This window comes from Prinia subflava, chromosome 2 (assembly GCF_021018805.1).
Source record: "Prinia subflava isolate CZ2003 ecotype Zambia chromosome 2, Cam_Psub_1.2, whole genome shotgun sequence".
Taxonomy (NCBI): domain Eukaryota; kingdom Metazoa; phylum Chordata; class Aves; order Passeriformes; family Cisticolidae; genus Prinia; species Prinia subflava.
In genome coordinates this window covers 15,508,613-15,521,767 of record NC_086248.1, presented here as the reverse complement: position 1 = coordinate 15,521,767, position 13,155 = coordinate 15,508,613, and the positions used below count along the sequence as shown (strand labels likewise).

Sequence of the window (13,155 nt, the reverse complement as noted above, 5' to 3'; positions counted from 1 at the left end):
TATCACACACTTGCAATGCACATGCACATAATGAGATGAACTCAAAATCTCTGCTCTGTCACATGCATCAGCAGTACACCAGTAACAAAATCAGCTGGAAAATAACACAATTTGAAGTATTAGAAAGCAGGCATTCTTTATTACGGTGCTGGATACTTTCAGAAGATATCTTCTCTAATCAAACGTGTGTGTGAAACTTGACAAAAGGGTATTTATTCCATCATGATCATACATATTCATTATAGTGTACTTCCTAGCTAATACATAAACATCATTTTTCCTAGAATTGATTTGCATGCATCTGTCTCCTACTGGAAGAGGGTTTATGGTCCCTTTATAGTCCTAGAGGGTTTTCTAAAGGGGTCTCTGGTGATCATACTCAATGAGTGCCTCAATATTAAAGTGGCCTTTCCTTGAACTTTTTTTTGGGCATGTGCTGTTACTTCTTGAGACAACTTTGCAAAAGAACCACTATATTCCTCATCTGTTTATCCAACAGTTTCAGCTATGTTTATCATCCTGTGTGCATACTTTTATATTCTTTTATCCTTTTTTGCTAGTTAATCTTTAAGCTCCATCTAGCAGCTCCAGGGGAACTGAAAATTTCTATTCTGTGTCTTCTATAAATACAGGGTATTCAAATGTGTATTTGAACAAAAAGTTTTTATTTTCAAGCCCAGAGAACCACTGCAGTGTCTGAAATTTTGCGAAAACTTTACAAGCTACTCACTTTCCTAGGCATTTAAAAATAAAGCAAAATAACCAACACCTATGGAGCTTTCTCAAATGCAACCAGAAACTGAAATTTTCTCAATTAAGATCTACTTCACTACAGTTATATTCTCCTGGTATGTGAGAAACTGAAATACATCTTAAAATAAGTGTGAGACACTGAAAGTGAGTCTCTTGTCCTTGTAGCAAGCACAAATCTGGTAACCACAACAGTGATTTCAATTAGCCAGTAGAACAAATGTTCCTCATCTTTAAAATGGTCAGCTTCTCAGTGCTCTCCATGGGAAGGAAAAAAAATAGGAGAGGGCTTCACTACACTCTCCCTTGAACACACTACTGTTCAACACAGTCTATATTCTTCCATGTCTATTATCTCCCTGCTTTTCCCAATTCAGAAATCATCCTCATGAGATCAGCCAAGCCTCATCTCAAAGCACCATAACAGCAGCCCTTTAAACATCTGCAGTATGCACCAATCTCTACAAGCAATGGACACTACTTTGAGATGTTACATCTTTTCAAATTAATTCCATTTTCAATAATATTTTAGTAACATTTAGAATTATACCTCTATATTAAAATATTTTATCTGACTCCTACATTCAATTCCACTACAGCAAATGATTTGCTAATGTATTCTAAGGGTAGACCTTCTACAAATCTCAGCCATCACTGAACTTCTAAAATTCTAAGATTTGTGACAAGCTCAAATTCTTTCTAGCCTTTCCACATGAAGAATAAAACCCAATTCATTTTAGTCTGGGCCTTCAGTCCACTTTTTCAATGACATGCTTAGTCAATTGAATAATGGGGGGTTTAGATACGTGTGTATTTATACACATACATAAGATTGAGAGGAAGCAGTAGAATCAAGAGCATTACTCAGCCAAAAGGCATGTCAGCAAGGTTAAGAATGATCTGTACAGGTAGCATTACAGTACAGAACATAACACTGCAGTAATACAACTAGTAAGCTCAAAAGCCACATTTCAGAATAAGTACATCTTGTGTAGCTTAGGTCACTTTAACTGGAAATAGAAGAAAACACCAAAATTCCAAAAATCATGACAGTGTAGCCAAACCAAAATAGCTTCTTCACCTTTGGACATATTATTCCAGAATAACAAGCAGAGCTATGGAAGGTTTCCTTTGCAAAAGATGGCTTAGCTACCAGAATGATCACTTAAAATAAGTAGGCATAACTAGCACTTATCTAATTTTGCAGACAAATTGAAATTCTTGAACAGATCTGTTCACTTAAACAAGTGCTAAAAGATAGCAATGTTGATTCAACTGATGTTGAATTTAAAATATTTCCCAAAGGAAAGAAGGAAAATTAAATATCCATACTGAAGAGCTATATCAACTTCAAATAATGTGAAGATGCACACATCAAGCAAACAGGTTTTCACTTGGCTACATGTAGTTGTTCTCACTTTCCAGGAGAAAATAAAACTCCAGTCTAAACTCCCTAGTTCAAGCGAAACAAGGAAAAAAAATGGTCATAGGTTACTCAGAAAAAGTGCACATTAGTCAAATAATAAATATGAAGAAAGCATTCTGTAATCAAGGCTGCAAAGGATGTATCACAGTGCCTCATTAGGTCAACACAAGAACAGGTAAACATGAGTTAAAAGTCAACAAATGTCAGGAGTACTGAATGATAAAGATCACTCATCTATGTCAGTTTTATTGGTTCTCAGAACTCTTGCTTAAAGTCAGCACAGTACTCGAGAAAAAGCCCATGGAGAGAAAAGACCAACACAGCTGTGGTACAAGAGATTTCCAGCAGAAACCCTTCAGAAACAGAAAGCAACACAGTGGTAACCATGCACTCTGTAAAAAGTGACTCCTGTTATCTTCCTTATGCCTTCCTCTTTTTCTTTATTAGACTGTTCTTTGAGCACTCCACCAGTTCTTTTCAACATCCCAGAACTGCAGTATTTTCATAGCAATTTCTGAACCCCATTTTGGATTCAGAAATGGGTTGTACTGTCACGAGCACAGGTGAATGTCCACACTTACACCACCTCAACAACTTGCATAAGGATGGAAAAACAATGTGACAAAACAAAGCAGGTGACTCTACACTGTTCAGGTAAAGAATGCTTAGTTCAGGTGTTTACTGTAGAAACCTTAGGTGTAATCATATTTGAATTTTTCCACTGACTGCAAAAAACTGAAGAAAACATACCCAGTATGAATGCATGTGAGAAGAAAATTCACTGCTGCTTCTGTAAATATTTAAGAATTAAAGCAGCTCTAATTTACATCCTCACAACAGTATACATGAACCTTAATAACAGATGTATTTCCATCTTGCACTAAATCTTTCTATCACTTAATAAATCTTTTTTAACACTGTAACCAGTGTTTGCTTTCTTTTCCAACTCTGTTCATGACAGATTTCACCTCTTCCTTCAAGATAGTCACTTCCTCTTGTCAATTTTTCCTCTTATCCAAACCCTTTCATCCTGCTCTATGTATTTTTCATTGCAGAGTTGACTCTTTACCTATTGTTTGTTGAGTAACTCAACACTTAACCACTGACAGTAAAACCTAGGAAAGGTGTCATTGCAGAGGACCCTTCTGATGATACATTCCCTCCCTTCCAAGAGTTGAAAGAAAAGTTAAGAAACCACTAAAAACCTGGCCAGCAAACTCAAACAATTCTAAACATTCAGCCACTGAGAACAGCACATACAGAATGAAGAACAGAACTTTACTTCCAGCTTTTTCTCATCAACTCAAGTCCCTGTCTATCATCACAGAAGATCATGTTTTGCCATCCACTCTTCACTCTCCTGACTGCTCCCAGCAGCACATAAGCAAAGTACAGGGCAAAACAGGGGCACAATTTGCTTATCCTACCACTCCCTTGTCTTCAGTGTTTGCATTTTACACACCCATGGATGCTAATCTTACTCACATCTATTACTTATAAATTTCCTGGGTCATATCTGAAAAATCAGTAACGAGCTGCTCTGGGTTCCACAACCATACAAAAGGGTCTAAGAACCAATGGTGAAAGAAGACAACTTGGGACATTCTTCACTTTATTCTTTTTTCTAGTTTGATAATGCTTCACCCAAATGTCAGGCCATCTAAATTCTGGACAGTTATACAGGACAAACATTTTGATATCCATTCCATGTTTAGACAAAAAGGCTTTTATCTAACTAAAATATTTCAGCCCTCAGGAGGCTACGTAATGTTGTCTTGGCAGAAAACAAGGGATGATAAAGCATCCCTACCATTTAAAATTTTGTGAAATAACAGATCTAACTAGGAGACATACTCAGATGTACCCTGCAGGCAAATCAGGCGCATAATGCTTCTCAGCAAAATTCCCTACCCCACTTCCAAGCCTTGCCTTTTTTCCAAATTACAGCTGTGCTCACCTTCAAGGCATCAAAATAAAAGAGAAAACATTGCTAAATTGCTTTCTTACATCATCTGCATGTAAGAAATAAATATTTAATAGACATATACAAGGAAAAAACATCCTGCCCATTCTCCTTGAGGGCTTAAAGGTGAAACACTGGCTCAACGTACATCAGTGCTTTAATGTGGAACCAAGTGTGTTAAGGGCATGATGAAATTAACCTGGGCAACTCTCTGTACAAGGAAACATATGCAGAAAATTACATAAAGGTACAGCAAGCTGGCTTATGACCACTAAATGAAGGAAGCTGCTGTGATTTATGCAATTCATGTTTAGGAAGACTTGGATTTTTATGTCCATTCTTAATAAAAAAGTCAATTTAGATTCTTTGAAGATTGATGGCAGTCATGTCAAAATTTGTATGTATGAGCAAACTTAACCAAATAAAAGCTAAAACTAGATTGGGAAAAAATCAAGAAAAGTGTGGAAATGGCACAGAATTTTTTTTTCTTCTGTTGAAAAAACAATGCTTATTTTTACATCCTGGAGTTTAAGTCAAGTGCATAATCATAAGCATGACATTTTATTCTGTCCACATATCTTCACATAGCTATACTGTTAGTAGTTGGAGCCACATTCTTCCTGTTCTTACCTAGAAGATAATCACTGAAATTCAGACTGATAATCATTTAGTTCAGATTTCATGATCTCAAGATCAATCTCTTAGACAACTCATATAAAAAGCTGATGTTCACATATTGTCATGGTCAGCCTCCTATCTCCCCTGCTTAACTATTCCTCTAATACAAATTATCTATTTCTACATCAAATGAAGGGCAGAAATAGCTCCTATAATTTCTATTCATTTTCTGTAAAAAAATTTTGCTCCCTCTGGTGGAAGCAGTGAAAGCAATGATTATTCTCTGAACTCCCCTAACCCCACAGAGACCAAAAAGCCAAAAAGAAAGTTTTGCTCTCCTAGAATCATTGTCAAAGCTTTGTTCAGTCTTTCCAGTTTAATTACAAGTAAGCTGATACATCATCAAGATAAGCCATTTGTCAATAGAAAATCAGCAAGGTAGTAATAGAACTGGAAACAGATTGAAGTCCAACACATTATTTGTCAGGCTTCACCTTAGAGAAAGAAGCAGCAGAGGCATAAACATGACACAAGAACAGATAGGAAAGATATAAAGCTTGGTGACAGATGTAACTACAATAAAATAATTCAAGTTGGAACCTCAACGTATTGTCCAACATGTGATACTGTAGCAGCTCAGTTTTTATGCTAAACCTTCCCATACTTCTCTTGGGAAGTTGTCCAGGTGGGAAGGACATGGCTACTTTTATTCCTTCTGTCCCCTGAGAAGACACAAGGAATATGCAGCACATTAATATTTATTCACCCATTCATTAACTTTAAGGATCTAATGTGCCACGGCTGTTGACAGAATGCTTCCCTTTCTGAGCAGCCAACTTACATTCTCCAAGATGTGAAAGGAAGCAGTTTCTATGAGGCTTCATCCCCAAGCAGTGACTTTTTTCCTACTACAAAATACAGAAGAAAGGTAAGTTTGATGTAGGTTCTTGCTCACACCGAGCATCTTCCCTTTCATCAAATGACTGAAAACAACAACAGAAAAACTGGCCCAAGAAGCCTACAAAGAACACATCACTTTTCCAAGTAGCCCTTTAGGTTAACTTGGCACAAGACAAAACGAGAGCCAAAGGAAAGGTTAACACCAAGTTTACTGCACAATACCTTGTTGGGTGATACACACAAAAGCAGAAAACTAGTTCTTCTCCATTCCTTTAGCTACCTAGTACTCTAGTTCCAAGAAAAAAATGTCAGGGAATAGCAAATTGTTAAAGTAACAAAGCTTTTCTTCTGCAATACGGTTGGGCACATAAAGGAGACTGCTGTGTCAAATGGCTCTGATGGAGCTCACCCCTCATCTTTAGCACTGACCTCCAACTTGCACATAGCCAACACCATTTTCAAACCTCTGCCTCTAGTTCTGCCAAGCATTAAGTAAAAAAGTAATCAATTTCTCACACTTGATCCACACAGAGATGTGGATCTGATTGATTAATCTTAGAGATAGCAACTTCGCCTTGAATTTAAATCTCTACTTCCATCCACTGCCAAATAGGGAAGGTTCTCCATTCATTTACTTGAATGCCAGAGACTAAGGCAACATGGACACATGCTACCTCAAATTGTCTTGCAAGAGTTATATGCCTTAGCAGGATAATTAGATAGCAATGGCATAAACCTACATCACAATTTAAGCAACATTTTGGATAAAGATTAGTATCTATTTGTGGTCAAAACTGAAACTGAGTGGAGAAAAAACACCCTACTGATCTCCAGCAGTTCTGAGTGCTGGTATTATACCAGAGTGCCTATTTCAAGCAGCTGCTATATTGGTATGACTGTAGTCATAGTACAGATTTGGAGCAAGTAGTAGAAACAATGTACTAACCAAAAAACCTTCATTCTTCTATTATTTTTTCAAAGCAGTGCTACATTTTCATTCTGAATATGCTTATAGTATCACCAAATGTCATGCATAATCTCTGACAAACACACCAAAGAGTATCAGCACTTTCTTTTTCTTCCCTGCCCTCATTATCTCCTTCACTCCCTTTGATTTGATTACACTGAACACAATTCACATTCTTTCTGTATTACAAACTTACTATCAAGATAGAATCTTGAGCTGAGGTTGCAAAAAGCTTTGCTTTTTTAATAGATACCTTCTTCCTCAGTGCAGCATAATTTTCAAGCTCTTCAATTCATACTCCAGTCACAATTAGTGCTCCTCATACACAACTGGACCTATATTATGTCCACTCCACTGCTGTCTAAAAACAATGTGTGTCTAACTTCCAGCTACTTATAACAAATCTTCTAAACTACATGTTTAGCCACCCTTCAACGTGATTATTCCCAAAAGCTCCAACAGAGCTCCAAGTGTACTTTATAAAAACTTCTTGGCTCTACAGGAGCATCTGTTGCAAAACATTCAATACAGGGAATTTTTCCAGGCTTTGATAAAAAGTAACTTCATTATCACCAAAATGCCATACCCACAATAGTAAAACAATTTTGGTAGTAGCCACTCACTGTCACAAAACAATTACATTTATGACTACTAATATGAGTAGAAAACTACACACCCCCAGCATCATGCCACAAAAAGATGGTCAACTCTGATGTGTCTTACAGTACCCTGTAGAAGGTGCACATTTTATGGAAAGGAACACATGGCACCTGGCAAGAGCAGCTTACCCCCTGCAGTATGAGGCACCAAGCCATGAGGTGCCATTGATCCCAGGCAAAGGTATCACTGCAAGGGCTGCCCAGTATCTATTCCATCACAGCAAGCTCAATTTCAACTTGCCTGTTTCACCAGCTTTCTAGAAGGTACTTTTTCATGTATATCCTTAACTGTGGTTCCATTCCAACAAATAGCTAGGGAATGGAGGAAGAAAAAATAAGCATGAGTAACTCAGTCACTTCTAAAATACTTTCACTAGGCATGCTCCTTCCTCTATATTTCATTTCCAGTTACTTCTCTCACTTATTAGATGCATTTTGTAAAACCAAGCCATCCAAGTCTGCCTCTGCTGAAGCACAGACTGTTTTCTCTGATGTGTTTCACTCATATGTACATGAATGAAGTATTAAAAAAAATCCATAACATGAAATTTCTTGGTGCTACAAAATTTATATAAGGAGTTACTTCAGATTACTTTTCTTATGTATTCCTAAATACATAAATATTCTGTAGATTTAGGAGGTCTAGACCACTTCCCCCATAAAAAACCATTCTGGTTCAACTTCAGCGATTAAACTCAGCAAACCTCAGTTTTCCAATCTTATTTTGTAATCTTCTCGTGTTTCGTGAAGACACCAGGATTAACAGCCTTCAGGAATTTTTCTATCACTCGGACAATAGATACCAGTGAAACGCTCAGCCTACAAAGCACATACGAATTCCCAGCAGCATTGTGTGCGGCGCACATTATTTAACACCGTGTGTAAACCCCTCTGGCAGGCGCATCCAGGCGCAGCGCCCTGCTTTGCATTTGCAATTATTACCCAACCTTTGCATCCCTTGCGCTGACACCGGCCCCATTCCCAGCTGCGGATCCACATCTGGCCGACCGACGATGCCAACAAGTTGGGGCGAGGCAGGGCCGGGCAGGAGCGGGTCGGATGCGGGCGGGATGCGGGCGGGATGCGGGCGGGATGCTGGACCAGGCGGGGCGGGCGCGGAGCGGGCGCACCTGCCCGCGAAGCGCGGCCGCCGCCCCGGCGCCCCCACCGCCCGCGGGTGCGCAGGGGAACCGCGGCCGCCCCCGGCTCTGGGCGCTGCGCGCCCTGCCCCGGCCCCACCGACGGATGGAGGGGCCGCGGGGGGACGGGGCGGGGCGGGGCAGGACGGCGCGGAGCGGGGGCGCGGTGCGGTCCCTCCCCGGCGAGCCCGCGGGAGCGGCGGCGGGGCGGGCGCCTCCCCATCCTCACCTGGTCGACGGGCAGGCGCACGGCGTTGCTGAGGGGCTGCAGCAGCGTGGAGCCCGTGGTGCTGGTGGCCATGGCGAGGCCGGGGAGCCGCTCCCCGCCCGGGCTCCCGCGGCGGCGGCAACAACGGCGGCGCGAGCGGCCCCAGCCCCGCACGGCGCCGTGACAACAAGGGGCGGGCGCGGTCCCTCCGATGACTGACAGCCCCGGCGGCCAATCGCTGCGCGGCGCCGCCGCGGAGTGACGGGCGGGCTCGCCCAATCCCCGCCCCGCGGCGGGCTGGGCGGGACGAGGCGGCCCCGCGGCGGCCCCTCCGCGCTGAGGGTGGGTGGGAGCTGCGCGCACCGCGCAGGTACCGCGCAGGGCCCCGCGCTGCCTCACCCCATCACAGCCTGCGCTAGGGGACAGTCTGGTTGGACTTTCTTCGCAGGAAGAGCTATTAGATACTGGAACGGGCTGCCCAGGGCGGTGGTGGAATCACCGTCCCGGGAGGTGTTTAAGGAAAGACCAGTCAGTGTTGGTCTAGTTGACATAGTGGCGTTCTCTCATGGACAAGACTCGGTGATCTCGGGGTCTCTTCCTACCTGATTCTGTGATTCTGAGCGCTGACCTGCGCCCAGGTGCGAGGGGTGAGCGCTGAGGGCGCGGGTGGGTGATGGATGCGGGCACCTAAAGGGAAGTGGCGCTTCCCTGCGCGGGGTGGGCAGGCGGAGACAGCCGGCCTGGGACAGCCAGCCTGGGACAGCCGGCCACAGGGACACCGGGCAGGGACAGCCGGCCACAGGGACAGCCGGGCAGGGAGCGCGGTGCGGCGGTGTGGGTGCCCAGCGGCCCAGGTGGCTCCTGAGGAGGTGTCTGTCGCTGAGGGTAGCCCCACACCGTGTGGGTGCAGATACCTGCTGAGGCAATGAAGAGCTCAGCCTATGTCCGGCTCCGAACCCTCAGACGGTTACATGGGCCCTCAGCAGGGACATCCACAGGGCTGAATGAGTGATGGATACACACTGGGCATGAGGGTGGCCTGGAACCCTGAAAAACTGGCACAAAAATGGGGTAAAGAAACCTGTTCTTACACCAACCCATGGACTTCAGGAAGTCTGTCTATCATGGCCATAAGATACAGTTTTTAGTTTATTACTGGCCTATTTCTTAATTACAGAAATATGAAATGGTACAAACACCAGTACTTCTTCAGTGGGTTCAGTCTAGCAGTGCTGTTTCATTGAAGAAAGCAAGAAGTGATGTGGTGATGGCCACAGTACTGAACTGTGCACAGCACAACTCTTCCACCTGTCCCGTCAACACCATCCAGTGTGAAACAGAGTCAGCACCTCAGTGAAGGCATCACATTAGGGAAGTGCAGAAAACTCTACCAGATGAGCTTGTGCAGTAGGCTACTTATGAAACCATTCTGATTTACTGCCCTGCCTGCCTATTTAAATTAGAGCTTTCTGTAGATTTTTTTCCCTATGAAATAACTGAAATACTAATTGTTCTAAAAGATGTGGTGAAGGAGGTTCCGAAGGAATATTCTGGTCTTACCTAAGAACACTTGAGCTCTTGAGATAAAACTGCAAGTTATGCCTTGCAGTTTATCAAACATTTTTTAAATTTTTGTGTATTGGACTTCTAAACCACAACACAATTGGAAATTTGCCCTCAACACAAAAAATGTCACAGTTTTAAGCATGGAAAAGATGAAATGCATTGTCCGATGTCCTACTAGCAGTCTATTGTGTCTGGATTAGTGGCCAGTGTAATGATTTACATAACCATTTAAGTTCATGGTTAATGCTATTTGGTAATAGGAAAATGGAGGTAAGTGTAATTATCTGAAAACACACGTTGTTTCTCTTACTGAATTGCAGACTGCACTCTGTACTTATGTTCTAGCTTGTAGTAAGGTCTTTTGTCTGAATTTGAAGAGACTGGTTAATAGGTGCAAATAAGTGGTTTTAATTAGATTTCTTCACTGCATGACAGGCAATTACAATTGTGGTAGCGTCTGCAGCTGCAGAAGCAATAGCATCATGTTCTTGTAAAGCAGAAAGAACTGCTTTCAGAAAGGGGAAAAAACCCCCAAACTTTTCAAAAATGAATTCTGAATCAGTCTCCTAAACCTAAACCTGCAAATGATGTGTATATATGTGAATAACTTCACAGGAGTGCAGTGTCACTAGGCTCAGTACAGTCTGCATTACACTATATATATATTTATGTATGTGAAGACACAGCTCACTTCATCTGATTTTTTAGGAAGATGTATATCTACACACAGAAAGCTTTGGAAGACTTACCCTAAACATTCTCAAATGAAGCCAGAAAAGAGCTGCTTTGAAAAGGCTGATACCTAATTCTGAATCAGTCTAATCACAAGAAATTATTCTGGTGCATCTGTATAAATCCATGGAGGTGCCATTACTGATGCTTTGATGAAATACTGGCAGCAAAGAATTGACCTACTGAACGAACTCCTTATTTCCAATTAACAAAATGCCTGAAAACAAACTCATGATATCACAGCATAAATGTTGGTTGGATTTAAAATACAGTGTTTTATTTTTCTGGTAAGGTGTATTCTTTTGTCAGTGTATTTATTCTTGCAATGCTCAGAAAATAGCAAAAATATTCCTTCCTATATGACTCCTAGGATCCCAGGAGTTCATCTGTCAAAGATACACCTATACTGGGTATCACAGTATTATCATAGATAGTTTGCACCTATGGCATTAAGGTACACAATTATGTCTTTCACAAGTTTTCAGTGGAGAAATGTGGTGTTTTGAGAAGACTTACTTGTGCTCTTATTTAGGAAGGTGTGTGTTGGGGAGCACAACATCACAGAAATAGATCTTGAAAGCAGTTACAAAATAATAGTCCCTTTGTTGAAACCCTCCCATGGTGGGGGAGATTGGTTACCTGGAAGAGCAAAAGGTGTCCTGCCCCACAGAGCTGAAAATCTGAGTTTGCAGTTAAAAATGAAGTGTACAAATGTTACTCGAGAAGAAAGTAACAGAAAATAAAGGATTCCTGACAGAGAAAATGTGGCTTGTCTTTGATGTCTGCTGTAGAAATGTATGGTAAGAACTGGCACTGGCACTGCAGTAAAACTAGGTCTTCTGCTTTTCCTCTTTCTTTTTCCTTTGAAAGAAGGTTTTATTACAGATGTTTTCAGATAATTTCCTACCTGTGTGAGAATATTGAGTGTGGGGAGGTGAAGCATTGTCTGGTGACAGGTAGCGTTCTGCATCACTCTGACACAATGACAGTGCAGTTGGTCCTGACAGGTAAATGATGCTGTGAGAAAGAAGGCTGGTGAGTGATACACAGAGGCTGATGTGCTGAGAGTAGTGAATCTGTAAAATTTCATGTGGATTGGACAGTTTTCATAAGCTTTCATGACTTACATTCCTACTGTTTTAAATACTTTCATGTAAGAGAACAAGAAGTGATACTTCCACAAGGAAATTCTTTCCACCAAAGGCTGTCAGACAGAATGCAGGAGGGTGTGGTGATTGAAGTAATTCCAGGAGAGTGGCTTGGCATACCATGAGCAACTTCTGATGTTCTGATTAACTTTTTATGGTCCCATAAATGCTTATGGTTCTTGGCTACAAAAATAGTCACGTCTGAAGGCATCTCAGCCCTACAGAGATTCCTCAGTCTGTCAGAATGAAGTAACAAACACTAGAGGCTTCCTGTAAACTTTCTTTATTTGAATGACAATACAAGATGTTCAGGTGCTAACAATACCACTCTTCCCATATGACACTCTACAATAAAATAATAAAGTGAGAAGAACTGTGGCAGAGGAGAGGAAGGGATAAAGTTTCTAGATGCACCATTGTGTACAATTCTTTTTCCTCTTTGTTTGATAAGGCCATTCTAGGAACACATTCACAATCAGAAAATAGGAAAAATTACTGAAACTCCTTCTAACAAAATAAATGAAAAGGAAAATGAGTTTCACTGTTAGAAAGTTGACCTCTTTTGCATGGTGAAGTCTGATTTTAGACTCTCGTATCTGGCTTGCTTAACCTGAAATATTTGAGACTTCATTCCAAAGAGAATAATGTTTCTGCAAAAGCTGATGCCAGTCAAATGGAAATACTTTTAATTAAAAAATCTATTAAAATTTAGGTATTTGTATTTTTGTCTCAGCCTTCCTGCAAAGCAGTCTTTTGCTATATCTTTGAATATTCTGCACAGCACAGTAAGGCTTACATGCATCAGCTAATTTCTGAAATGATATAATCTTTTAATTAGCAATTTCAGCTGTTTTAGTGATTTAGTGCTCTGTGTGATTCCTTAATATTTATTGTAATTCTTCATGATGCTGTTGATTGCTAGTTCAAGTAATGTTTGTTTGTCTCTCTCTCTCTACTTATGAGGAAAAATATAAATACCTTTTGACAGTTTAGATACATGATAGATAAAGTCTCCCTTTGGCTGTTTTAGCAGAATGCTTTGGTTTCAGATTTTTTACTTATTTTAGTCTTAGAGCTGC

At 41.2% G+C, this 13,155-nt stretch overlaps 1 protein-coding gene across 2 annotated transcripts in view; it reads right to left on the bottom strand.

The window, feature by feature from the left end:
- Window positions 1-8,835, bottom strand: part of MBOAT2 (membrane bound O-acyltransferase domain containing 2) — a 93,241-nt gene extending 84,406 nt beyond the window's left edge. Inside the window, exon 1 of one of the 2 annotated variants that reach the window (XM_063425166.1) lies at window positions 8,652-8,835. In XM_063425166.1, the coding sequence (XP_063281236.1) occupies window positions 8,652-8,723 (72 nt within the window). In that variant the 5' untranslated portion in view covers window positions 8,724-8,835. Of the gene's footprint in view, window positions 1-8,230; window positions 8,366-8,651 lie in introns of those variants that run through there. The other variant, XM_063425174.1, reaches the window with a different exon arrangement.
- Between the last annotated feature and the right edge of the window lie 4,320 nt (window positions 8,836-13,155).